This window comes from Vicia villosa, linkage group LG1 (genome assembly GCF_029867415.1).
Source record: "Vicia villosa cultivar HV-30 ecotype Madison, WI linkage group LG1, Vvil1.0, whole genome shotgun sequence".
In the NCBI taxonomy this organism is placed as follows: domain Eukaryota; kingdom Viridiplantae; phylum Streptophyta; class Magnoliopsida; order Fabales; family Fabaceae; genus Vicia; species Vicia villosa.
Window position 1 is genome coordinate 100,389,963 of NC_081180.1, and position 26,634 is coordinate 100,416,596.

Sequence of the window (26,634 nt, forward strand, 5' to 3'; positions counted from 1 at the left end):
CATTTATACATTACATCCTTTTTATAAAATTAAAAGTATAATATTGAAATACGGGCCGCGCTGGCCCATCGGGCCGTACGGGCCTTTGAAAAATGGGTCAGGCTCATTTTATGTGGCCCATTTAGCAATTGGGCTGGGCCGGGTCAGCCCATTAAAAAACTTTGGAATCTATTCATGTGTTTTGGACAAATTTGAAAATTTCTGAATATGAGGTGTGTCCTGACGAGGGGAAGTGGGATTTAGAAGAGGAGTGCGAAAAGTTGAAGCGAAAATTTAGTATTATGGATATTGTAGGTCAAAGGGCGTTGAAGAAAAAAGTTTGTGATATTGCCTATCCTTCCACATCTTCAATGTGTTCACCGCCGGTCAAATACAAACTAAAGAGAGGAGTTAAGAAGAGTAGAAAGGGGGTAAGAAAGTGATGTGCATCATAATCCAAGTCAATGGGAATATGCTGATGCTTCGCAGGGGATTCAGACTACAAAGAGATCATGCACACAACCAAGTGGGAGTCAATTGTCAACCATGCAGATTGGTAAGCAACCTTCTATCAATTCTGCAAAATCCAAATACTTGTCACAGTTTCTTGCCTTCTTTCATCCATACATCGGTGATATTATTGATGTTGAACCGGATGGAAATTGTGGTTTTCGTTGTATTTCATCTGCATTAGGATGGGGGGAAGAAGCATGTTATGATGTTCAAAGACAACATCATACTCAAATTCAGCAACACGCAGATTTGTTTTCCAAGTTGTTCTATGACACTGTCTCTGGTGTTAGTAATTCATTACTCGTAAAACACTTGGGTTTTTAAGGTAGGGAAAAATGGATGACGATTCCCGTTATATGTTACCCTATTGCTTCTAAATACAATATTGTATTTGTTTCTCTATCCATGTTAATGAACATAACATTTTTCCCGCTTCTCATAGCTCTACCCTAATACACAAGTCGACATACGATCATTGTTGTTGGTTTTGTCAACATTAATCATTAGGTTCAGATAAAGTTGAGACCAAATTGTCCACTGTCGTCCGTCACTAATCGTTGGAGGAATAATTGTTCTAATAATGCAAAAGCATGGGAATCAGCATATGCGGGTCGGTTTAGACACTGGGAAGCACTGGCAAGAAACTCAGACATTCGGAAGAATGTTTCTATGGATGCAGAAACTGTTGAGATATTGTAATGATAGATGTTTATGATATTTATTCTATTTATGTATTCAAGATGGATTGCTATTGGAAATTTTTGGAGATTTATCTAAAAACACACCTTACATAATTTACTATATATTTTTCATTGAAATTGGTGCTATTTTCAATATGGGTGTAGATGGGCCAATTTGGATTGGGTTTGGCCAAACCCAATGCCCAACTCATATAGGACACTCCAGTTTGAGAGAGGTAAAATAACCACCTGTTATATTAATGAGTTGGTTTAGGAAAATCCACTAATTTTTTGGGTTGTGTTGGATTGGGCAGTGGATTGACATAATTTTTTTTATTTATTAAATGACTAAATGATGAGTCATCATAATTTTTTTAAAAAATTACTCAATATTTTTTATCTTCTTAAAAATAATTAGATAACATACTTTTACTATCTTTTAGCATTATAAAATAATAAATAATATCATCAACTAATAAAAACTATCATAAAATACTAGTAACAAACTAAAGTTGCATGACATAAAATTGTATTAGCATCAAAATCATTAAAGAGTGAAATATTCAAAATGAGTTAAATTAACGATTAACTAAAATAGTAATGTTAAGAGGAGAAATGCTAAGAAAACTCTCTTTTTAACACTCTCTTAAACACTTGTTTTTTTATTGGCTGAAACATGTGTGAGTCCTACCATTTTATGTAGGACCTGTTTCCAAAGTGATGGTCACACACATGTTTGAACCAATAAAAAATGAGTGTTTGAGATAGTGTTGAAAAGAGAGTGTTGTTAGCACTCCTCGTGTTAAGAGACTAAAATAGCAACAACTAAGTTAATATTCACAAAAATCATTAAAATTGCAATAATAAATATTTGATTAGTGGGTCAGTGGTAGGGTTGGCAAAAATATCCATATCAGCGGATAAAATTTCTCACGGGTACGGGGCGAGTAGTTTAATAGATATCCATGGATAAAATAAATGGATATTTAAATACCCGTTTAGTAATGGATATGAATACATGTTTAATGTTACTATGTCCACAAATATCCATACGCGTTAATAAATTATAAAAATTACTTAAATATTATTAATTCATTATATTCTATCTTTTCATCTTCTAAAAAAAAATTAGTCTTCTCATATATATTTTTTATAATTTTCTTTGAAGAAAACATTTATATTTTATAAAAAAATTATTGGTCATTTCATATTTAAGCTTCTTGTATACTCCATACTTCACTTCAACAATTTCACCGTCCAACCAACCAAGACCGTTCTTGTTCTGTTAAACTAATGTCATATTTTCTACTCCTCCGTCGTGCGCTCTTCCACCATAACTCACAATCAGAATATATTTTTTTGTTAAAATAAAATGTATCGGATATTATGCTTTGGTGAAAATGAAGGAAATTAATTTGATAAAATTTTGTTGTTAAAATAAAAGAGATTTGTATGAATGTTATATGATAATAACGTCTTGTATCTTTAAAAGAAATTGAAAATATATATTTCAAAATATAATTTTAGAAAAATAGTGTTATCCATTGATATTTGTAAGTATCCGCGGACACCTTAAAACCTGTGAATTATCCGTTTAGCGGATATCCGCACGGATATGGGGCGGATATGTGTATCATATTTATCCAAAGAGCGGACACGAATATCATGCTATCTGTTCTCATGGATATCCATTTACATCCCTAGTCAATGTTTTTTTTGGGTTTGGGTCCAGTTTTACTCAAAACTCAAATTTTTAATGGGTTATTTAGTTTTTAAATCCATATCCACCCAATTATCCCTCCCAACCCATTTTCTTAGTTTTTTCGGTGGGTTTGACTGGATTTTGTGGGTTTACCCAACCCATTTACACCCCTATGTCTGAGAACTCTCTGTCAATTTTAACTAATATTAGAGTCATAGGAATTATATCATTGCGTTCTGGCCTTTACATGACCTAGCATAAAAAAATTTGTATTTTGAAAAATTGACTCTGAATCGAAATATTACCGTGCCATCTCATAAAAAAATCAGGGATTAAAGTCTCATATTTTAGTTGTATTTTTCAAATTTTTATAATTTTAATTTAATTATTTTTTATTTTTCAATTGTTTTTCCTGTTAGAGATATTGTTGGTATTTACATATTTGTTACATTGCTGATGCATGAATACTAAGTCTACTTATCCGGATAATGCATGAATACTAAGTCTACTTATCCGGATACACCCGATACTAAAATTAAAAAAAATACAATAGAGAATTTTCAAATATATATATATATATATATATATATATATATATATATATATATATATATATATATATATATATCCGAAAATACAATTTTTTTAAAGAAAATAGAGTGCTTTTGAATATGCATCTTTAAAGTTAATTACAATCGAGTGACTCACTCGTTTGCGACTTTACATTCAATTTTGTGGAAAATTAGTGAGCACGAAAATGCATCTCCAAATTTCAAAATTTACAAGAGAAAGTAAAAGGTGGGAAAAGAAACTACCTAAATTTACATATTTTTGTTCTTGTGCACATGGTTGGGCCATGTAACATTGCACTTGTTATCTAACCCACTTGGGAAGTGGATTGAGGAATCTTTCAAATTTCTTAGATAAGTTGTTGTATAATGGGCCAAAACAAGTTTAAAAGTCAAAATATGGATCAACGTGTAAAAGTGGCCCAACTTTTATCACCCACATGCTTCCATGTGACTAACTGGCAGTTACATACATGCATGCACCCAAGATATCCGACAAATAAAAATTCTTTTTTTGTGCATAAGAAATTACATTAACAAAATGGGACAAAGGGCCCGTATTTTATAAAAATATTATTATTATTATTTTTTAAATTGTTAAAGAAAATATGTCATGTTGAGTTTATTCAAAATTATTAAAAAAATAATTCACTACTTTCCTTTTTATTAAACTGATTTTTTTGTAAAAGGTAATCAAATCATTTTTATGTGTGACAAAAATAATTTTCAAAAAATGTGCACAATCATAACTTGAACATTTAAAATAATTTTTTTAAAATAAATCTTAAGGTTTAATAAGTACTTTGGGTTCAAGTATCTAACTCCAAATTTAATGTTGTTATATTATTAATTGACATAGTATCTAACTCTCGTGGTTATGGAATAAGATAGGAGTACCGGCAAATGTCAGTTGTAACATTATAGTATTATTGACCGATTGATTTTCTCAACGTTTAATGTTGTATTATTGAGTAAGTATCTCTTGTACTCCTTTTTTTTTTATTGAAATTTCATTGCCCATAAAAATAAATGACTTTTGTTCGAAAATGAAATCTCTTATTAGATTTTTAGACTTTCTTACATCTATTTTTCGTTTTAAAATTTTAAAGAAAAGTTATAAAGTATTAGTGTTGAAACTTACCTTTAGGTAGATTTCTGTTTAGTCTTCTATTTTTTTTTTTAAAGTTTGAAGAGTGTTGATAAATTAAACATTTAATATTAAATTGGATAATTTGATTAATATGTAATTCACACTTAAATTTAATTATTATTTTAAAAAAAATATGAGTCACTTAAATCATTAATCTTTATTTCATATTAGAATTTCACTTCCATTTTCCCATCCAACAAAGCATAGATTTGATACTATTTATTAGTATAATAGCACTAGAAATATCAATGAATTAAACATTCATGATATAAAATTTAACATCATATATCAACTCAAAACTATAAGATTATGTGAATATATTCCGTCTTTCTTATATATTTAACATCTTCTCCATTTTTATTCTATAAGAGATTTGAAAAATAAAGTATTTTACATAAGGTGGAATATGTTGCCCCCCTATAAGAAAATAAAATAGTTTAAGATTGGAACATCATGGCTTAGATATTTAGACAAGAGAAAGAAATTTAAGTCGGGTATCATTAGTGGCTTGAACACGTATATGTAAGTGCAATATCTCAACTATCTCAATTACATGTCCCTACCTCTCCACCCACATATTTGGCACTTGCATTCTCCAAATAATATATCACATGCCTCAATAACATGCATGTCTTTATCAAACCCGATTTGCAACAGATAAGATCCCTCCTGTCTCAACCCAAGAAGATCAAGAATGGATCAAAAATAATAATAACGAAAGAATTAATTAACGTTCCTTTTTTAGTATACTACCACCTTGTCTAAAAACCTAGATGAAGAACATATATATAAAAAGTAAGTCTGCCATATTAGGAATGTCTTAAAACTGATAGATGTAGCAAGCTAATAAGGTAAGTAATTTGATTAAATTTATTAAATCTGAGTCAAATTTACTTATTGAAATTGATAATGTTTTAATGTTATCACAATTAAAATATATTTTCTACAATCCAACTTTAGTCATAGACCGTTAAATTTAATTACTATAAATAAAGTTGTCCTCTTTAAGATTTTTAACCATATGACCATTCATTTGTAAGATTATTTATTGCCGCCTTATCTACATTGAGTGCTTTTTAATCGTTTTTCTTAACATTCTTAGAATAATCAACGAAAAAGTAAACATCATTTTCAATCAAACCAATGAAAAACAATAGTGGGTATCCAAAATCTATAACTAAAAAACCTAAAAAGATGTCGATACTTTTTTCTCCCCAAACATGACAAATGCTTATATGACAATTTATTTGGGCTTATGAAACTATACTAGAATGAAGTCGGTAGAGGAATGGTCATGCTCCCATATTCAAGTGTTTTCCCTCCCTCCCCTTACTCATACCAAATCAGATTAGTTGCAATTATATTTTGGTTTTATACTTATATATAAAGATAAGAGTTGATGTATACCTTAAAACCTTTGTTGATAAAAAAAAAAAAATTTGAAATTGTTAAAAATCAAAAAATTGAAAAGCAACATTCTTGTCTGATTTAGACGGTTCACAGATTTCAGATTTGATCGATTCTTTGCGCATCCGTTATTTAATATTAGAATATTAGATATATATTAATTTAGAAATAGTTCTAAATTAATATAGGCTTAATTGCAACTTTGGTCCCTCTATTTTGTCCTTTTCTCGATTTTAGTCCCCTCGTTTTTAAAACCACCATTTTGGTCCTCCTTTTAAATTTTCTATTAAAAAAGATACAGGAATATGGACTAATTTTGCAGAAAAAGGCAAAATAGGGGGACGAAAATTGCACAAAAAACTTAAAAAGGGGACTAAAATAGTGATATTTAAAATAGAGGGATTAAAATCAAGAAAAAAACAAAATAGGGGGACTAAAGTTGCAATTAAGCCATTAATATAAATATATTATAAGATATTTGTAATATTTTATTCTATTATTAATAGGTTGCGTTTCTTGTGCTTGAGTTTTAGCTACTATATAAATTTATTTCTTTGTTGTTAGAAAGTGTGACAATCTTAGGGATTATAGGATTTATGGTCTTCTCAAGGGAAATTTTAGGAAGACAAAGGTTTTGGAAAACCTTTGGAGTAATATAAGGATATTGAGAAATACTTCTAAATCTTGGGTTTAAGTGACTCATATATTGAGAATTGGAGAGGTTTGAAAACACTTGGGTAGAAAATAAGGGTTTGTTCTTGGGAGTTCAAGGTTGTTCTTGGGAACTCTGACGGTGAAGACTATTGTCTTGTAACTCATATGTAATTTCTTGTAACAACTTTCTAAGTATAGTGAATTGAAAAGTCGCTCTCTCCCCTAAATAGATCTTTTGATCGAACTATATAAACAAACCTTTCGTCTTTTATCGCTTTATTCTGTTGAAATTTTTTCTTATGGGTTATTATTGCTAAAGGCCATTTATTTTGGTTGCTACTATTCTTTGCCTCACATATCAAAGTGTTGATTGGAATTGAACTTTGTCGTTATTTACAAAAAGTGGCACCCACCGTGGGGGCAAAGGCGTATTGTTTACAAGTGAGCACTCTGGGTAAATGAGAGATCGAGAATTTTTTTAGAAACAATGACTTTGGATTATGGAAAATAAAGATGCAAACAATTTTAATTCAAGAGAATTATATTGATGCTTTAAAGGAAGAAGCATTGATGCCTGCAGTGTTTACACATAAGACCCATATGGTAAATAAGGCCAAGAGTGACATTATCTTGTGCCTCAGGGATAAAGTTCTAAGAGAAGTCGCTGGGGAGCAAACTGCGGTTGCAATGTGGGCAAAAATTGAATCATTGTATATGACAAAGTCTTTACCTCACAGGTTGTGTCTGAAACAAAAACTTTATTCATTTCGAATGGTGGAGAACAAATTCATAGTGGAGCAGCTTACGGAATTTCACAAGATTATTAATGATCTTGAGAATATTGAAGTGAAGATTGATGATGAGGACAAGGTTTTACTCTTGTTTAGTTCATTACTCAGATCCTTTGAGCACTTTAAGAATTTCCTTCTTTATGGTAAGTAAGTTACTATCACTTTGGATGAGGTCCAGACAGCGGTAAATCTAAAGAATTTTCAAAGACGAAAGATTTGAAGATTGAAGACAGTAAGGAAGACTTAAGTGTGTCAAGAGGAGGAGGTGAGCGTAAAGGGATGTCCAAATCAAAGAGGTTTGACAAATCAAAAGTAAAATGCTTTAATTTTCAGAAATCGGTCACTTTAAGAAGGATTGTCCTGAGAGAAATGTCAATGAAGATTATGTTGTGGTTGCCTTGGATGAGGATGGTTATGAGTATGCCACTGCACTAGTGGTATCGAGTTTGGAAAGTGAAGATAATTGGGTCCTAAACTCAGGTTGCTCTGATCACATGTGTCCAAGAATAAAATACTTTGAGACTTTGAAGTTGGTGCAAGGTGGAATAGTTCTTCTTGGGGATAATAAGGTTTGTAAGGTTCATGGTATTGGTACGGTCAAACTTAAAATGTTTGATGATAGTGAGTTTCTTCTTCACATTGTGAGGTATGTTCAAGAACTCAAGTTAATTTTTTATCTATACAATCAAACAATCATATACAACAATAACAACAATCACAATGCAGATGCATAATACAATGTACTTCTCCTTCGAGAAATGCATGTAGTACCAAGTTTTTGGATGTCAGAGTTATGCTACTAAATTATCAACGTCTCCGGTTCCTCTTTGGAAAATCTTCTCTCTGAAGAATGAGACCGTCATTGGTTCTCTCTGAATCGTGATCTCGTTTACCAATCTCTGATATACACGAATGCATGAACAAGGCAATAACATTCACAACTCAAAAATCAACAACATTTAATATTCACAATTCATATTCAATAGTGAATAAAACTCGTATCTCTTACTCAACAAGGTTCCTCTCTGAATCCAAAATTCGCCAATGTAAGGCCAACACCATAATTCCTCTCTGAATTACTCAACTCAATATATCATATAATTACAACTCAATAATTATAATATTATTCACAAATACTCTTCAATAGAGCAAAAATATATTATTACTCATGTCAGCCCATCTACATGGAAATAAATAATTATTCACAGACATAACAACACAACTCAAAATATGTTAGAGTTATTCAATTTTAACTCTAACAACTCATAAAATATTACTTTACAAATTAACAACAACTCAAATTAACTATTTTGACTGGCGACCTTACTCAAGTAATAATATAATTTAAAACAACTCTAAAGAGTCAAATATCTCAAGTTTAACTATAAATTTCATCTGATTTAACTTCAAAAACTCAAAAGCAACTCAAAAACAACTCAAAAACAACTCTGACAATTCTAACAAGCTCTCACATAACAAATCTGACTCTTAATTTTATCAACAAGGTAAGGAAAGGTCACTGAACTCAAAATTACTCAAAACACTGGACCTAACTCTAAAATTGTCTCACTTCAAAATAACACCAAATATTATAGTCTTACGAAAAAAATTATAAAACTATTGAATTTAAAAGCTCTTTAAACCCTCTTTCAAATACAACTGATTGCATCGTAATCGGAATATTCTAATTCTATTTCTATTCGTTCTACTTCATCCATATCACAGTATTTCATGCATAAACTCTAAAATAGAATGTCTATCTTCAAAATATCCTAAAAAATTATAGACTTATGATACAACTGTGAGACTCTCCAGTTCGAAACATTATTAAACCCTCTTTCTGATGCAACTGATTGCACCTCAAACAGACTCACAGAACTCAAGTTACGTATGAAACATGATGGCCAATGTAGGACTGATATTGACCACGCCTCTGGTATAAAAACCAACGAACTTCTACTATTGTAACACTCATAAACCCAATTTATCCTCTTTAAAATAAATATTATCGCGTTGGATTTCTAACGCAATTGACGACATCTCAAATGGACCTATAAAATTCAAGTTACATATGAAATAAGACGGTCAATCCCCTTCTCTGTCTACCTGTAATTTTCTGCGTTTTTCTCTCTATTGAACAAATCCAAAACTCACATATTTCTCCTATTAGAGTTTTTACTGTTGGTGTAAGCCCTAGAGGCCAATACTTTTGGTACTTGTATCGAATAATTTATTAATAATAAAAGGCATTTCTTTATTATGTTTGTTTTTCAAAATAATAAAGTCCCTAGAATAAATAGTCTGTTTAATGAAATGTTTTGTGCGACTTAATCATGAGATCCCATTAAAAATAAGGACACTATTCTTAAAGTATCCATAGTCGAGATTTATTGTGAATCAGGATAACATTAAAGCATCAAGACTATTATGAAGATAGACTGATGATCACATCTCATGGATCATGGATAAGGAGTTCTCAAGTCTTGATATATGTATAAATATTAGGAGTAATATTTATACTGGATCGACCCGCTATGAGAATACTACATAGAATGTTATGCAACGTGTCATAAGTTATTCTCATGATTATAAGTGGTGTATATCACCCTTTAACCTGAAACCACTATGAACCTTAGATGTAGAGTCAAGTGCTTTATTGTTGATCAAACGCTGTCCGTAACTGGATGACCATAAAGACAGTTGATGGATACTTCAAAAAGCATGTTGAGGGACATGTGTAACCTAGATGGAATTTTCTCCTCCTGCATAATAGGATAAATGTCTAAGGGCCCAATATTGAACTGGACAAGGGTGACACGGTCTATGCCTCGTGTTCAATATAGACATAAGGGAAAAAAGGTAATTGTACACACAAACAATATCATGGAAAATGTTTTGTCAAATCACATGACATTTTTGTGACTTGGGTAACAGTGATGTGTTGCTAGATACCGCTCGCTGTTTATTATGTTAAATGTGTGATTTTATATAATTGCCAACGTCGAGAGAACCTACAGGGTCACACACATAAGGACAGATTGATGAGAGATAAAATAGATAAGAAACACCAGAAAGTACAATGTACTTGAGAGAATTATAAAACACCGTAAGGTACAGTGCACTTAAGTGAAATATGGAACATCATAATAATAGTTAATATTATTATTATTATTATTATTATTATTTTATAATAGTTATAAAATGTAATAATAAAAAAATATGTTTATTATAATATTAGTTATAATAATAATAATAATATTATTATTATTATTATTATTATTATTATTATTATTATGTGGTGCACTTAAATTGAGCTTTTTAACTCGCAGCCCATACAAGTGGCTCTATAAATACAATTCTTGTGAATAAGCTTTGTTACTGTTCGAAATTAGGTTTGTGAAACCCTGGTCGTATTTCTCTCTCATTCTCTCTCACTCAAAGCCTTCATTCGTAGCAGTTAGCACTGAGACTGAAGGTTGTCTGTTCGTGTGGACTGAGTAGAGGTGTTATTCTTCATCAACGCTCGTGATCAATCCTTTGATTCGGCATCAAAGGTTTCAATCGCCACAAGAGGTAATCGTTTATATCACTGATCATGCACATTCTTAAGGATCACTAAAGAAAAATTTTAATTTCCGTTGCGTATTGTATCACGATTTTCCTTCACTTACCGCCCCAAAAACATACAGGTAAACATAGCCATTGAAAATGCATAAAAATTAGGATTGGCAACATATTTTATCAACCAGATATCGCCTTAAAATAAGAAGTCGTCATATTTAACTCTTACTCGTGCACATCAAAACTCAAGAATAGACATATAGAATTACACCAATTTACAATCAATAGAGCACAAAATTTATAACTTCCATATCAACAAAGACTTTATGGCTATAACCAAAATATTTATCAAATATAATATGATTTTAGCCATTTGAGATTTTTCATGGCTTTTTCAGTTATCGCTCAAATACAACGATCAAACCACATACAAGTTATATACAATAATCCAATAATTAAAATTTTTCTTAAAGGGCACAACCACAAATTATTATACAACAAGACTTTCAACAAGGATTCAAACAACAACAATTATACAATTTCATAATATATTCATGAGAATAAGGGAAATCTATCAATTGATGCCTCAAAGGATTTTTCCCAAACCCTTTTTGCCTACAAACACATAAAGAGAAGAAGAAGATAGGAGGGTAAGGATCCCTCATTATACGACTGCCTAAACACTCACGTGTAAAAAGTTTCCCTTTTACCTCAAAATTGTAGATTTGTTGAACTTTCTTGCCATTTGGATCTACCGCTCTCTTCCTTCTCACGATATCTCAAAGTCTTTTGCCCCTTTTTTCAAAATCTCAGATCTGACTCTTTTGCAACTTTTGCACGTACTATACAAAAGTTCACTCACTATATCTATTTACTTTAACCTAATAACCCAATTACTTCTCTCACCCCTTAACTCTCCTCACGCCCTCACTAAACCTCTATTTTATTTTAATTATATATTCTCCATTATTTATTACATAAAATAAAATATTATTCTAATTCTCACCACACCCTCGTATCTTACTCAAAACACATCTTTCTCTCTAATTTTAAATAGAATTCTATTTTCTCCCAACTCTAAAATATCTCTAATTTTTTTACTAAACTCAATCATTCCAATAAATTGATTAAATATAATTAATTAATTAATTAATTAAAATACTCAAAAATTATTTAAAATACCCAACACCTAATTAAAATAATGATAATAATAATAGTAAAATAATATGAATACTATTAAAATAAAAACTGGGTGTTACACCTTGCCTCTTGATGCCTCTCAAGACTTTCTTGGACCCCTTCATTACCCTATATGATATTTTGCTCTCCTTTGAAAATATATACTTTCTTGTTGAATTCACCTAGAGAAATCTCATTTATCTTATGATCAGGTGCATACCTGACACCAGTCAACAATTTTATTGACTCATCATGAAGTTTGAATTTCTAATTCCTGCAATTTTGTAGGCTTTGTTGTTTTCCAACATTATTGATCCACCATCTTGATCACATAATTCCTCAAACACATTTTTGTTTGGAGTCTTATGCCAAGTGCAACCTGAACCCATAATCCTTTACTTGCTAGAATTTCTGCTAGAAACCACAAGTTCATCGGATGATTCATAATCATCTTGAACAATGACTGCATCAACATTGTCCTTGTCATCGCCATAACTCTTCAACTTGTCAAGATACACTTTTCTGGTATGAACTTCCTTCTTAGATTGACACCTAATGACAAGAACATCACCACCATAAGACTTCAGTGGACCTTTACCCTGCTTCTTATCAAACTTACCATCCTTCTTCGAGAAATTTCCTTTTACGGACAATCCTTCACCAATAGATGATGGCTTGTGCTCTTTTCTTTCGTTCAAGTCCTTCAAGTACAAGGCTTATTGCACTTCTTCAAAGATCAGAAACTCTCTTCCATCCAAAAGGGTTTCTTTGAAGTGAGCATGCCATATTAGTAAAGCACACAACAATAGCAACACTTGATCTTCATCACTGATGGTGACCTCAATATTATTCAGATCAAGAATCAGCTTATTGAACATATCTAGTTGTTCAGTTTGTCTTCATCTATCTTGAATGAATATAGAGCTTGATTCAAGTAAAGGAGATTAACCAACGATTTGGTCATGTACAAACCTTAGAGTCTTGTCCACACTCCAACTGCAGTTTTCTCTTTCAAAACTTGTCAGAGAACCTTATCACCAAGGCTTAATACGATAGCGTTATGGGCTTTCTCTATTATCGTCGTCATCTTCTTCTCCGTTAGGGAAACATCCATCTTTTGAGATCCTTTCAACGCTTCTAACAAAATCTATTGAACAAGAAAGACTTGTATCTTCAAGCTCCATAGACTGAAATCATTCTTTCTAGTGAATTTCTCATTCTCATACTTTGTTGATAGTATATTCTCCTATACGCTCACCGCACCAATTTGTTGTGAAAACGATGCCCAGAAAATAAAGTATGATATGTTTCTTTATTAGTAAGAAAACCACAAAGTGAGAAAGAGAGAACAGAGAAGAGAAAGACTCTATTTAAAGTGGTATAAAACCCTTGATTTTTTTATTCAATTACACACTAGGGAACATTTAATGTTTATAATTGAATCTTAACCACATCACTTTTTCCTCTAATCTGAATTGTTGAGAAGTGAGGACTAGTATGCTATTTATAAGAAAAAATAAATCATACCTTTATACTAAACAACTGGGCTAACAGACTCACTTTATTCAACATGCTAACAACCTAACATATTTTGACAGCTACACTAACTTTTCCACAGGATTTTGCTACAACACTAACTTATTATAACCCTTAAGCTACAATTTTGTATTTAAAGATAATAATATTCCGTTATAATAGTTGCAATATTCATTGAAAAATCACAAAATATTTTTTGTATTCAAATACAATAATACTTATTTACATTTAAAAAACAATAATAAATTAATAATATTTCATTTACATTTAAAAAACAATAATGAATTACTAAAAAAAGTGTAACGTGAAGCATTTTCTATTTACTACGAGTTAATATTTATTGATATTACAACAATAATAACTATATTATAATGTTTACCAATTACCATATCCTCATTTTTTTATTGATATATTTATACAACGAGTCTATCTTTTAAATTATATGAGGGTCTATTTTTTTATTATATAGATTAATATGACCCTATTTATAGTAATAATTTATATGGATGACTATATATTAATATGATCTTCTATTTAGTTTTTTATAAATTAATATGGCCCTCTAATGAGAAACTAATCATTTTTAATGCAACATAATTATTTATTTTTAATTTACAAGTATATATATATATATATATATATATATATATATATATATATATATATATATATATATATATATATATATATATATATATATATATATATATATATATATATATATATATATATATATGATAATATTTAATTTATACATAATTTATTACACTAATTTTATTTAAAATTACAGAACTCAATATACTTCACATATTGTATGATCGAGTGAATTGATGACGTGCTAATCAAACCAAGTGTTACAAAGTCTAGGTTTTTTAATTAAACAAATGAAAATTTCCCAGAGGAATGTAATGAAGAATTGAAGCGGATCATTAGGAATAGCAAAGGTAAAGGTTGAAATGCTCATTTGCTCAAGAGTGCCTCGGCGAAAACGATGTATGAAACATTGAAATATATGAAGGGAACAAGGTAAATAATACAAAGGGAGAAAATTATACACATTAGTTTATAGAAACTTAAAGAGCACATTGCTAAGCTGATAGTGAATTAGTTTAGGATTATCCTCTATTTTTGTTGTTCTCGCCTGATTGATGGGGACTTCATCTCAAAATCTTAGTATTGATTCAAAAACTAATAATAGTAAATTACTAAAAAAAAAGAGTAATATTTATTGATATTACAACTTTAATAGATATGTTGGAATATACTTTAAAATCTTTGTTGATAAAGAAAAAGAAAATATGTTTAGATATTGCCAAAAAATCAGAAAGTAAAACATGTTTAGATATTGCCAAAAAAATCAGAAAGCTAAAAAATAGTTTAGTCCAAACAGTTCACGGATATCAAATTCGGTCGTCGATTCATGGATCCATTCATTAATGTTAGAATATTTTATATTAATTTAGAAATCATATACATTAATATAAAAAAAATATTACAAAATATTTATAATATTTTAAAAGATATTATAAAATATATATTTATAATATTCTAAAAGATATTATAAGATTTATATTTATAATATTTGAGAGATATTATAAAATTATAATAATATTTTTTATTCTAATAATTAAGGAGATATGTTTTGGAATTTTTTGGATTTTGGCTATTATAAATATGTATCTCATAGTGTGATAGTTTTAGAGCTTTATAGAAAAAGAGAGAAATAAGGGTTTAGGGAATTCCAAGGAAAAACTTAGAGCATCTCTAATGGGAGAACTTATGTTTGGTTGCTTGAGCTATTTTTTATGGGACCAATTGCCACATTGTATTTAAGCAACATCTAAGCAATTTAAATCTATTTCACTCCGATGGTAATTTGAATAAGCAATCTATATGTGGCCCAATCAATTTATATTTGACCACACCAATTATCAAGATTAATATTATTTAATGTTAAGCAACCTACTTTTTGAATTGCTTCATGATGTAACTTACACAAATATTTAAGCAACGGGAACGCCACGTGTATCTACTCCAATGGTAAAAATGCTAAATTCTGGAACTTATGAATCCTAGTGTACATTAAGCAACCCCCATTGGAGATGCTCTTAGAAATACAAAGGTTTTTGAGAAACCTTTGGAGTTATCTAAGGGGATTGGGAAATACTTCTAAACACCTTGGATTTGAGTGATTCTTATATTGAGAAATGGAGAGATTGAGAAACACTTGGGTAGAAAATATGGTATGTTTTTTGAGATTTGCAAAGGCTATTTTCTCGTAATTCACCTGTAATCTCTTGTAAAAACTTTCAGAGTATAGTGAATTGGAGAGTTGCTCTCTCCCGCAGAATAGATCGTTTGATCAAACTGGGTAAACAAACCTTCGTCTTGTGCCTCGGGGATAAAGTTCTAAGAGAAGTCTCCAGGAGAAAACTACAGCTGCTATGTGGGCAAAACTTGAATCATTGTATATGACAAAGTCTTTGGCTCACAGGTTGTATCTGAAATAACAACTCTATTCATTCTGAATGGTGGAGAACAAATTCATAGTTGAGCAGCTTACAGAATTTCACAAGTTTATTGATGATCTTGAGAATATGGAAATGAAGATTGATGATGAGGACAATGCTTTTCTCATGTTGAGTTTATTATCCAGATCCTTTTAGCACTTTAAGGATGCCCTTGTTTATGGTTAGGAAGGTACTATTACTTTGATATAAGAATCACTCAAATTCAAGGTGTTTAGAAGCAATCTCTCAAATATAAGAAACGTCTTGGATTTGAGTGATTCTTATATTGAGAGTTGGAGAGGTTGGTGAAATCCAAAGAATTTTCAAAGTCGAAAGATTTGAAGATTGAAGATAGTGGTGAAGGATTAAACGTGTCAAGAGGAGAAGGTGAGCGTAAAGGGATGTCCAAATCAAAGAGGTCTGACAAGTGAAAGGTAAAATGTTTTAATTGTTAGAAAATCGGTCACTTTAAAAGGGATTGTTCTGAGAGAAAGTTTAATGAAGATTTTGATCAAGCTGCAGTTGCCTTAGGTGAGGAAAGTTATGAGGATGCCGATGCACTAGTAGTATCGAGTTTGGAAACTGAAGATAGTTGAGTCATTTACTCAGGTTGCTCTTATCACATGTGTCCAAGAATAGAATACTTTGAAACTTTGAAGATGGTGCAAGGTGGAGTAGTTCGCCTTGGTGATAATAAAGCATGCATGGTTCATGGTATTGGTATGATCAAATTTAAAATGTTTGATGATCGTAAAATTCTTATTGACAATGTAATGTATGTTCCAGAACTCAAGCGAAATTTGTTATCTATAAGTATGTTTGATGATCTAGGCTATTGTATTAGAGTTGAACATTGAGTGTTGAAGATTTTGCATGATGAATTGATTATTGCTAAAGGGTCTAAAATATGTTGTCTATATATTTTAGAAGGTTTAAATGTTGTTATTCATTCATCTTTAACTAATGGAGGATTTCATGACAAGGAAGAACTATGAGATTTGGATTTAAGGCGTTATGAATGTCTTGAGAAAGTTTTAGAGGAGTATAATGAATTTTGCAAAAATCAAGGGATAAAAATGCATGTTACTGTTGAGTTGTTATTGAGTTTTTAGGGAAGAGCTGAGGTTAAAACAACTTACTTGGTTGATAGAGAATTTCTTTAGAGGGATAATAGTGAAAACCAAGGGAGAAACCTGGTAGAAACTATAACGGAGAAAACTCAGTTTGAGGTGGAGTTTCCTACTATGGATACTAGTAGTAGTGAGGGAACCGTTATAGAGATCTATGATTATCATTTGACTCATAATAAGGTAAGGAGGGTTATTGTAGCATCTCAAAGGGACGGTTATGCTAGCCTTGGATATTATATTTTTAATGTGGCTGAAGCAGTGGCGGAGCTAGAAAATATATGAAGCCCGGGCAAAATTTTAAAGATCATAAATTCACATTTGATATAATATACAAATAGTCATTTATCAAACTAAAAGATACTCATGGTTTAGTAGCAAAACAATAGTTTAAATCAAATACACCTTACAAAGAAAAATAGAAATATAGTTACAATAGCGTATTGTTAGAGTACTATTAGAATAAAAACAATTAATAAATAGAATATAAGCACTTTTTTGAAAAATAATTAAAAATATTAGAATATTGTTAGAATAACAACAATTAATAAAATAGTAGAAGCATCTTTTTGAAAAATAATTAAAAATATTAGAATATTGTTAGAATAAAGACATTTAATAAAATAGAATATAATCACTTTTTTTAAAACTAATTACAAATATTAGAATATTGTTAGAATAAAAATAATTAATGAAATAGAACATTTGAAAATAATTTGATGTTAAAATTTTAATTTGATGTTAAAATCTTTATGTGGTTGTTTAAAATTTTTTATTTTTGTGTTAGTTTTCAGATTATGCTAATCATTTTTATTATTTATCTAAAATAAAAATGTGAATGATGATTTTTCTAGGTATAGTAACCATCATTGCTAGTTATAAAATTGTATATAAGCAATATAAGATACGTTCAATTTTTATATAAATTGTTGTTTATCCAAAATGTGTGTGTATTCTTCAATATTAATATAGTACTATATATGATTATTATATTAAATAAATAACTTATGTATATTTGGGATGTTGGAATATGAGCTCTGAATGACAGGCTCACGTGCTCATTGCTACTTTATGATATTGTATAGGACTAAACTATACTAGTATTAGCTTTCATGCTTTTCTTTAGCACAAAAAATTGAACCATATGATACTGTATAGACTAGATTATGGCTCTTATGCTTTTTTTAACCACGGAAAATTGGGCTAGAGCCTGGGCACTTGCCCAGCCTAGCCGGGTGTTAGAATCGCCTATGGGCTGAAGGACTGCAAAATAAAAGAAGAAAAACCTTCAGAGAGGCATTTGAAAACAGGTGAGTCAATGGTGCTTGAAAAATCATACTTGTAGACTTGTTAAATTACCTAGGCAGAAAAAGGTAATTGGAAACAAGTGGATGCAAGTGGCGAGATCAAGATTCAAGTGTAACTTGAATTTGATCAAGGTAATTGATTAGAGTTTCAATATGGTAGAGAGCAACGATGTTGTTGATGGTTTAATTGGTATCAACACGGTTTTAGGTTAAGGTGGAGATTGTTGGAATATGCCTTAAAACCTTTGTTGATGAAGAAAAATAAAACATGTTTAGAGATTGCCAAAAAATCAGAAAGCCGAAAAATAGTTTAGTCTGAGCGGTTCACGGGTATCAAATTTGGTCGGTTCGGTTCATGGATCCATTCATTAATGTTAGAATATTTCATATTAATTTGAAAATCATATAAATGAATATAACTCTCCTATATTCAATTACTTATTATTTTTAACCATTAAATTGAAAAGAGTTAATAGTGAAGATTTGAAATAAGTTATAATAATTTACTATTGGAGTAAGAATAACTCTCCTAATTAATATATATATATATATATATATATATATATATATATATATATATATATATATATATATATATATATATATATATAACTCAAAAATATTACTGAGTCAATATTTTCTTTCATTTAAATTTAAACCAATGAGTGCTCAAAAATACTCATTTATATTTTAAAAACAATAATAAATTAGTAAAAATAAAAAAATAGTAATATTTACTGATATTACAACAATAAATAATGATTATATTGTAAAGTTTATGGGACCCTATTTTTTTTCTACATATATTTATACCATGTGCCTACTTTTTTCTAATATAAATTATACAGTCTCATTTTTTTTAGTTATAAATTAATATGATCCTCTATTTTTAATGATAATTTATATTGAGGACTATATATTAATATTATTTCTTATTTTTTTTATAAATTAATATGATTCTCTTAACGAGGTAACGAGAAACTACTTTTTTTTTATAAGCAAAATGGATTATATTAACAAGCACTAGGGATGCTCAACCCAAACAAGGTTACAAGAAGGAGAAAAAGAAACAAAAGGGACATAAATCCCTAACCGGATGCAACCGGATACAAAACCACCTAAGCCAAAACTACCTACAAAAACGGTCTCGGATCGACACACCAATCCGGCCAAAGAATAGTGTCATTCACCTTAAAAAAAGTCATAAATCATTCCCAAGAAATAAATTTAATAAATCTCAACCCATCGAACGTAGACAAAACCAACCCATTAAAGATCACTTCATTCCTACATTTTCATATAGTCCAACAAAATATTAAGCCAAAGAACCAACCCACATCTAAATTAAAATGCGACTTACAATAATTTTCCATGCAAATAAACCGCTCCAAAATTGTTCCGGTCGGAATGATATCATCCAAATGGAACCAAAGAAACAATTTATTCTACCAATCTCTAGCAATGTCACAATGAAGAAAAAGATGATCAAGATCCTCTTGAGCCCGACCGCACAAAAAACACACCAACAAATTAGGATCTAAAAGCATTCCAGGTAATTCCACGTTTAATAGAATGACTAACTAACTATTGTTAATGGACATGTAATGTTTCTCTTCAGTAATATTTAACTCATACACAATTCACATCACTAACTTTATTTAAAAAGTTTTTGATAGTATAATTATATAAATTTATTTAATTTTCAAATACGATTTTCAAGATTTTTCTTATTTTAATTAAACTAATAAATAATCAATTTTAACCTAATCTATAAAAATAAATTATGAGTGGTAACATATGAGTCAGTGTGAATGCACTAGTAAATTCAAACATTGATCAAATCTTAAAATTAAGGGTTGATAGTAGTTTATCTCTTGTAATATGAGCGTGTTTTGATTTATCCCCCACCACTGTTAAAGGCAGGTTTTGACAACGGTTTTTTTGAAAAACCCGTTGCCAAAAGGTAGGGAGAGGGAAAAGCAAAATTCGCTAACATTACAGGGGGGTGAATTACTATTAAACCCTAAAATAAATTCAACAACGAAAACGGTAAAATAAATATTATTTTTCATTTAACTTGCGGAGGAAGTGCGCGAAACACGGGTGACGCGCCACACGTTAAACACCATTGTCGGAGAATTTCCTAAAGGTTGAAAGACCAGCTCGGCAAGGAAGCGTTATGCCCGGACGATGATGCATCCACCGAGGGCGTAAGGAAAGATTCAGCTGTTGTGAGCTTCTCCAAACCGGATACGAAGGACGTGTTGTCCCACGAGAATCACCCAATGATAAAAGTTTATATTCGGGAGTGGAGTGTTAAGCGGGTACTGATCGATTTGGGTAGCTACGCAAATGTTTTGTATTGGGATACCTTCAAGGGCATGGGCATGGACACTTTCCAAATGCTTCCTTTCAAAATACTCTCGCCGGGTTCACTAGGGAACAGGTGCAAGTGCTGGGGCACATTCCAATAGTGACTGCATTTGGAAGTGGAGATAACGCCAAATCTGTAAAAGTAAGGTATCTTATTTTGAACGCCTCATCTTCGTACAACATAATCTTTGAGAGACCGAATTTCAATGCTCTCGAAGTTGCCTTATCCACACTGTATCAAACAATGAAGTATCCATTGTGCGAGGGAGGAATCGACGTGACCAAAGGAGATCAGGGATTAGCACGCAAGTGCTGCAAAGACAACTTGAAGATGAGGAAGAAGTTGGGGGAAGACCCTCCCAAGAAGGTCAATTGGTTGAATGTTAATGAGGTTGATCTCAACCCTAGGCAGGATCCTGCATCAGATAGCTTAGCTCATATAGGGGACTTTAAGAAAGTATAGATCGGAGCCGAGGAATTTCAAACCACACAAATCTTCTCCGAGCTGACACCCGAGGAGGAAGTGGGTATCGTTCAAGTACTGAGGCAGAACATGGATTTATTTTCCTAGAATCCTTCCGACATATCGGGAATTAACCCGGACATCATGTGCCACTAGTTATCCATCGATCCAAATGGGAAGGCAGTGTCCTAAAGGAAACATAAAACGAAGGCGAGAAGGAGCAAGCCATCGTTGAAGAGGTCGAAAAATTGCTGATCACATGGTTCATCCAAGAGATAAAAATACCCCACTTGGTTGTCTAACATAATGATGATTAAAAAAACGAGGAAGTGACGTATGTGCGTAGACTGCACAGATCTTAACAAAGCTTGTCCCAAGGATCATTATCCTCATCCCCACATTGACAGGCTAATCGACAACTCGTCAGGATTTCGGTTGCTCAGCTTCATGGATTCATACTCTGGTTATAACCAAATACATATGAGTCCTCAGGACGTTCCCAAAACGATCTTCATGATGGGCCGGAGTAACTATTACTACGAGGTGATTCTGTTTGGTCTCAAGAACAATGGGGTCACTTATCAACGACTTATGGACATCGTGTTTGCCTCCAAAATCGGGAGAAACATAGAAATTTACGTGGACGACATGGTGATCAAGACGCCAGATGGAAAGCGTCCCCTGGACGACTTGTAAGAAATATTCAGGTCGGTGCGAAAGTTTAACATGAGACTCAACCTGGATAAATGCATTTTTGGGGTAGAAATAGGAATTATTTTTTGGAATTTATGCTTACTCACAGGGGGATAGAGGCGAATCCCGAAAAATGTCAGGCAATCATAGACATGAGAAGCCTGACATCAGTACAGATAGTACAAAAATATTACAAAATGCATCCTCATGGATGACTAACGAAAATGATGAAAAAGAAAATACAGGAGATCAAACGTCGGGCTGGTCATCACGAGGCTAGTTATCAAGGATCTGACTCTTCTCAGGAGCAGTCTCCGGGGTCTCCTTGTTGGCTCCACCTTCAGCTTCGGCCTCATGGGTTTCAACATCTATGTCCACAAGCCGGTCGTCCAAGATGACTTTGAAGAAGTCCATCTCATTAACATTGAGGTCCGACTAGAGAAACAAAGCCTGAGCTTTGGCTTTTTTTAAAACTTTGTCCTCGGCAGATAACAGATTGACATGGGCATCCTTGAAATAGCGCTTCAGCAACTCGTTGGACTCTCGGAGCTTCTCAGCTTCCTGGACCAGAATTTGAATTGGATGGAGGGTCGTGGCTGTTGACTGTTGTCGCCGGTCTCCTACATCAGAGTCGAGATCGCCAAATTGAATCTGCTGGCGAGGTCGTTCATCATGGTCTACACCTTCTTCGCAGGATTCTATTGAGATTGGTCGGGAATATCGTTCAGAGGGACCGTGATCATATGAGTTTCTTTGTCGGTGTCCATTTTCTTCCTCCTAAGGTTCCGAGTCTAGATACCAGAGAGGTCCGACTTCAAAGCAGATTGACCACCAAGTCGCTTGACCTTGGCCTCGGCCATCAACTTCCTTTGTTCCTTGATGTTGACAGTTGTCGTTTTCACTGCAAAACAGATAAAAGCGAACAATAACATTGATCAAATCTTAAAATAAATTCAACAATAAAAATTATAAATTAAATATTATTTTTCATATCTTACAAATCGATTCTAACCAAATTTTTTTAACGAGACAATTAACATAATCAAATAATTTTTTTAAATAATAATATCAAATATAACGAGTTAAACCCGTTGAGCGGATCGACACGTTGTGAAAACTCTTTATAAAATGTTATGGTGCACTTAAATTTCATTAATAAATTATATTAAAAAAAATGTTGAAAAGAGCCTTCTTAACTCTTGTCACAAATATATACCTAGATATAATATTAAAGGAGGAGATTCTCCTTATTTAAGAAATGTATATCGAGTTCCTTTTGTCGATCAAATGATAATTCTATTGTAAGATTATTAAATTGCCGCCTTATCCGCATTAAGCTAGTTTAATCGTTTTTATATTAGTGAAATTGATTAACACAAAAGTAAACACCATTTTCAATCCAATCAAAGAGAAAAAACAGTAGTGGCAATCCAAAATCTATAACTAAAAAACCTGAAAAGATGTCGATGCTTTTTTCCTCCCAAACATGACAAATATTGGTAAGACACTTGTTTGGGCTTATGAACAGCACTAGAATGAAGTCGGTAGTGGAATGGTCACGCTCCCATTTTCAAGTGTTTTTGTTGGACCATCTCTGCCTCCCCTCGTTCATACCAAATCAGATTAACTTAAATCACATTTTTGCTGCATTTACGTATTTAAGACAACTTCATCTTGTCCTAAAACTGATTAATTTAGGAAATCAAATTCACTCTCTATCTATCAACCATCATCCTTTTATTTTTAATAAAAATAATCATAAATTATCTAACATTTCAATCTTTTAAAAACCGGCTTAGCAATTGAGCCGATAAATTACAAGGTCAAAGAATCGGTGATCGAGCCAGAGAGCCATTGATTATACCATATATGATTGATTCGAATAAAATCAAATAACTAAATCATATAATTCCACATCAATAACAAAATTGTATAAGTATTAAATTACGTTGAATTAGATGATCAATCTTTTAAAATTAAAAAAATGCATTCACAACTAAAATATGTTAAAGATATTATATGCTAATATCCATTAAGTAATTTTTTTTTTAATATAGAGAGAGATCTAACTAATATTAATTTCTTTAACATATAGTAACATATAACATCGAGTTAAGCATTTCCACATTTATGCCAACTATTGTTGCTATCATGGGCCCATTCATACAAGCACACTAAATATTGTATCATGATAGCATTTCCTTGATCTCTATTATTGATAATATATCATCATAGCTCCTCACGGGTTGTTGTCAACTAGAAAATAAATATCTACTCCCACTTCATATCTTTTACACTTAAGTTCTACAATCTTAAAAAAATTAAGAGATATAACATAAAACATATTAAATATTTTTTATGTATATAAATTTTTGGTTCATTTTCAGTTTTAAGGCCTTATAAAGAGACTAAAACACATGCATGAAAGTTCCGTTTTAAATATAGAAGGCCAAATATGAACAATTTTTTAATAGATATTTTTAAGTCTAAAATGAATAAATAAATAATAATCTATAAAAAAAAACATGCACTAGTGAGTTTCACTTTATGAGTTATATATATATGTTACTCGTTTATACCATTATGATCATTCATCCATCCCATTATATTAGCCCTCTCATGCACTAGCTATCTACCCAATCTTCACGAGAGTCACAAAACCCAGCTTTTGATTCTCTCCACAAAAATGCTACCATTCAACACTACTGATCATCTCAAACACATCTTCACCACTATTTTTCTTGCCTTTCTGATCACGGTGGCAGCCAGTAGCGGTGGAAGAAAGGTAGATATGGCGAGCGGCGGTGCACCGACGGGCGCAAGTGGTTCAGGTCATGGTCCAAACTGGGACTACGGCTGGGCATGGGGTTCAGCACCAGGAAGTGGGTGGGGTTATGGTTCAGGTTCAGGACATTCTCCTTCTGGTTTTGGTAGAGGTTATGGATTTGGTTTCGGAACCGGGACTGGATCTGGTTCTGGATATGGTTATGGATCTGGTAGTGGTGGTGCTCATGGTGGTGGTTATGGAAGTGGTTCTGGAAATTCTGGTGGTGCTCATGGTGGCGGTGGCGGTGGCGGTTATGGAAGTGGTTCAGGTGGTGGTGGAGTGAATGGTGTTGGTAGAGCTACTAACAACAAGAAGTCACCTTCGGAGTCTAAGGGTAAAACCAACCATGCATAAGTTTGAGCTAGGTAGTTTGTTATGTGTGTTTTCTCATATATAGTTATGATATTAAAATAACTATAACTACCAAAAAAAACTATAACTATATGATTGTAGTTTAGTAAGAAAAAATATTGTAATCTATGTATGAATGATTTGGTGTGTATGCATTATAGCTAACAAAATTATGAAGTCTCTATGTTATATGATAAATGAAAATCTTAAAGTGTTTATGTGTATGTATATTACAAAAATGCCTAAGTATTCTCTTCTCTCTCCAATAACTTTTGAAAGTGAGTGATCATTGTACCCAAAAAAGTGATTCATGATCTAGGATTTTCAAGGACAGTCCAATTATATTAGTAGGCATAATGAGGCTCTTTGAAATGAAAGATATCCTTCGGAAAAACAAAGAAAGTTAGTTAATGACATAATGAGTCGCTTACCAAAATAATTTTAAAGGTGAATTCTTATCTACCCAACTCAAAAAGTTGGGTAAGATTACCTCCTGTGTAAAATGCCTTGAAAACAACAATTAATTGTAATATTTAATAAATAATTAATTGTGTTAAAATTAGATGGCATCATATAATTGGTTGAATGTACACTACCCAACTTTTTGTGATGGGTAGAGAAGTTGTCCCCAATTTTAAAATGTAATATTGAACTTAGAAGCATATGAAGGAAATCATCTCCAAGCAGGGGGAGGAGGCTATAAGATTAATGGGGAAGCAATAGCTATCCAAATTATTATTACCACATTCAGTTTATTATAGGGAAAAAAATATTTTAAATCTTAATATTTTTTTTTATAATCAAATTTATATTAATAATAAAGGGGAGTATAAGGGGTACTCCAACCCAATTACAACCCAAGTTACGGAAAAGCTTATATGACGCAAAGTTTTTTTTTTTTAAATCGACATGCAATATGTTGATTAATATTTTATTTAATTAAATCGAACCAAGCTTTTGCGTCTGTCGTTTTTCCTCGGTTTTCTTTACCAACCGAGATATAAACTCTAAACATGATTTTATTCCAACATCAGAATGTTAAGTCTCACTCACTTTTCATTATTTCTCATAAACTTTTTGCACGAACTAAAGAAACATAATTCTTCATCTTCTCCACCTAACAAGTTGAAACACCATTTTTCATCTTCTCCAAGGAGGAAAGAAGCTCAAATAAGGAAACTCAAACCTCATACCAAGACATTTCTTTGACTCACTCATCATGTTTTCTGTATGTAAAATTTTCTACATGATTGTACTAGTAA

At 31.6% G+C, this 26,634-nt stretch overlaps 1 protein-coding gene across 1 annotated transcript; it reads left to right on the plus strand.

Moving 5' to 3' along the window:
• The first annotated feature begins 24,765 nt into the window (after positions 1-24,765).
• On the plus strand, positions 24,766-25,596 carry LOC131613453 (glycine-rich cell wall structural protein 2-like). The gene has a single exon (XM_058885125.1). The coding sequence runs from the start codon at positions 24,881-24,883 to the stop codon at positions 25,373-25,375; it is 495 nt and encodes a 164-aa protein (XP_058741108.1). The 5' UTR covers positions 24,766-24,880; the 3' UTR covers positions 25,376-25,596.
• The last annotated feature ends 1,038 nt before the right edge of the window (positions 25,597-26,634 follow it).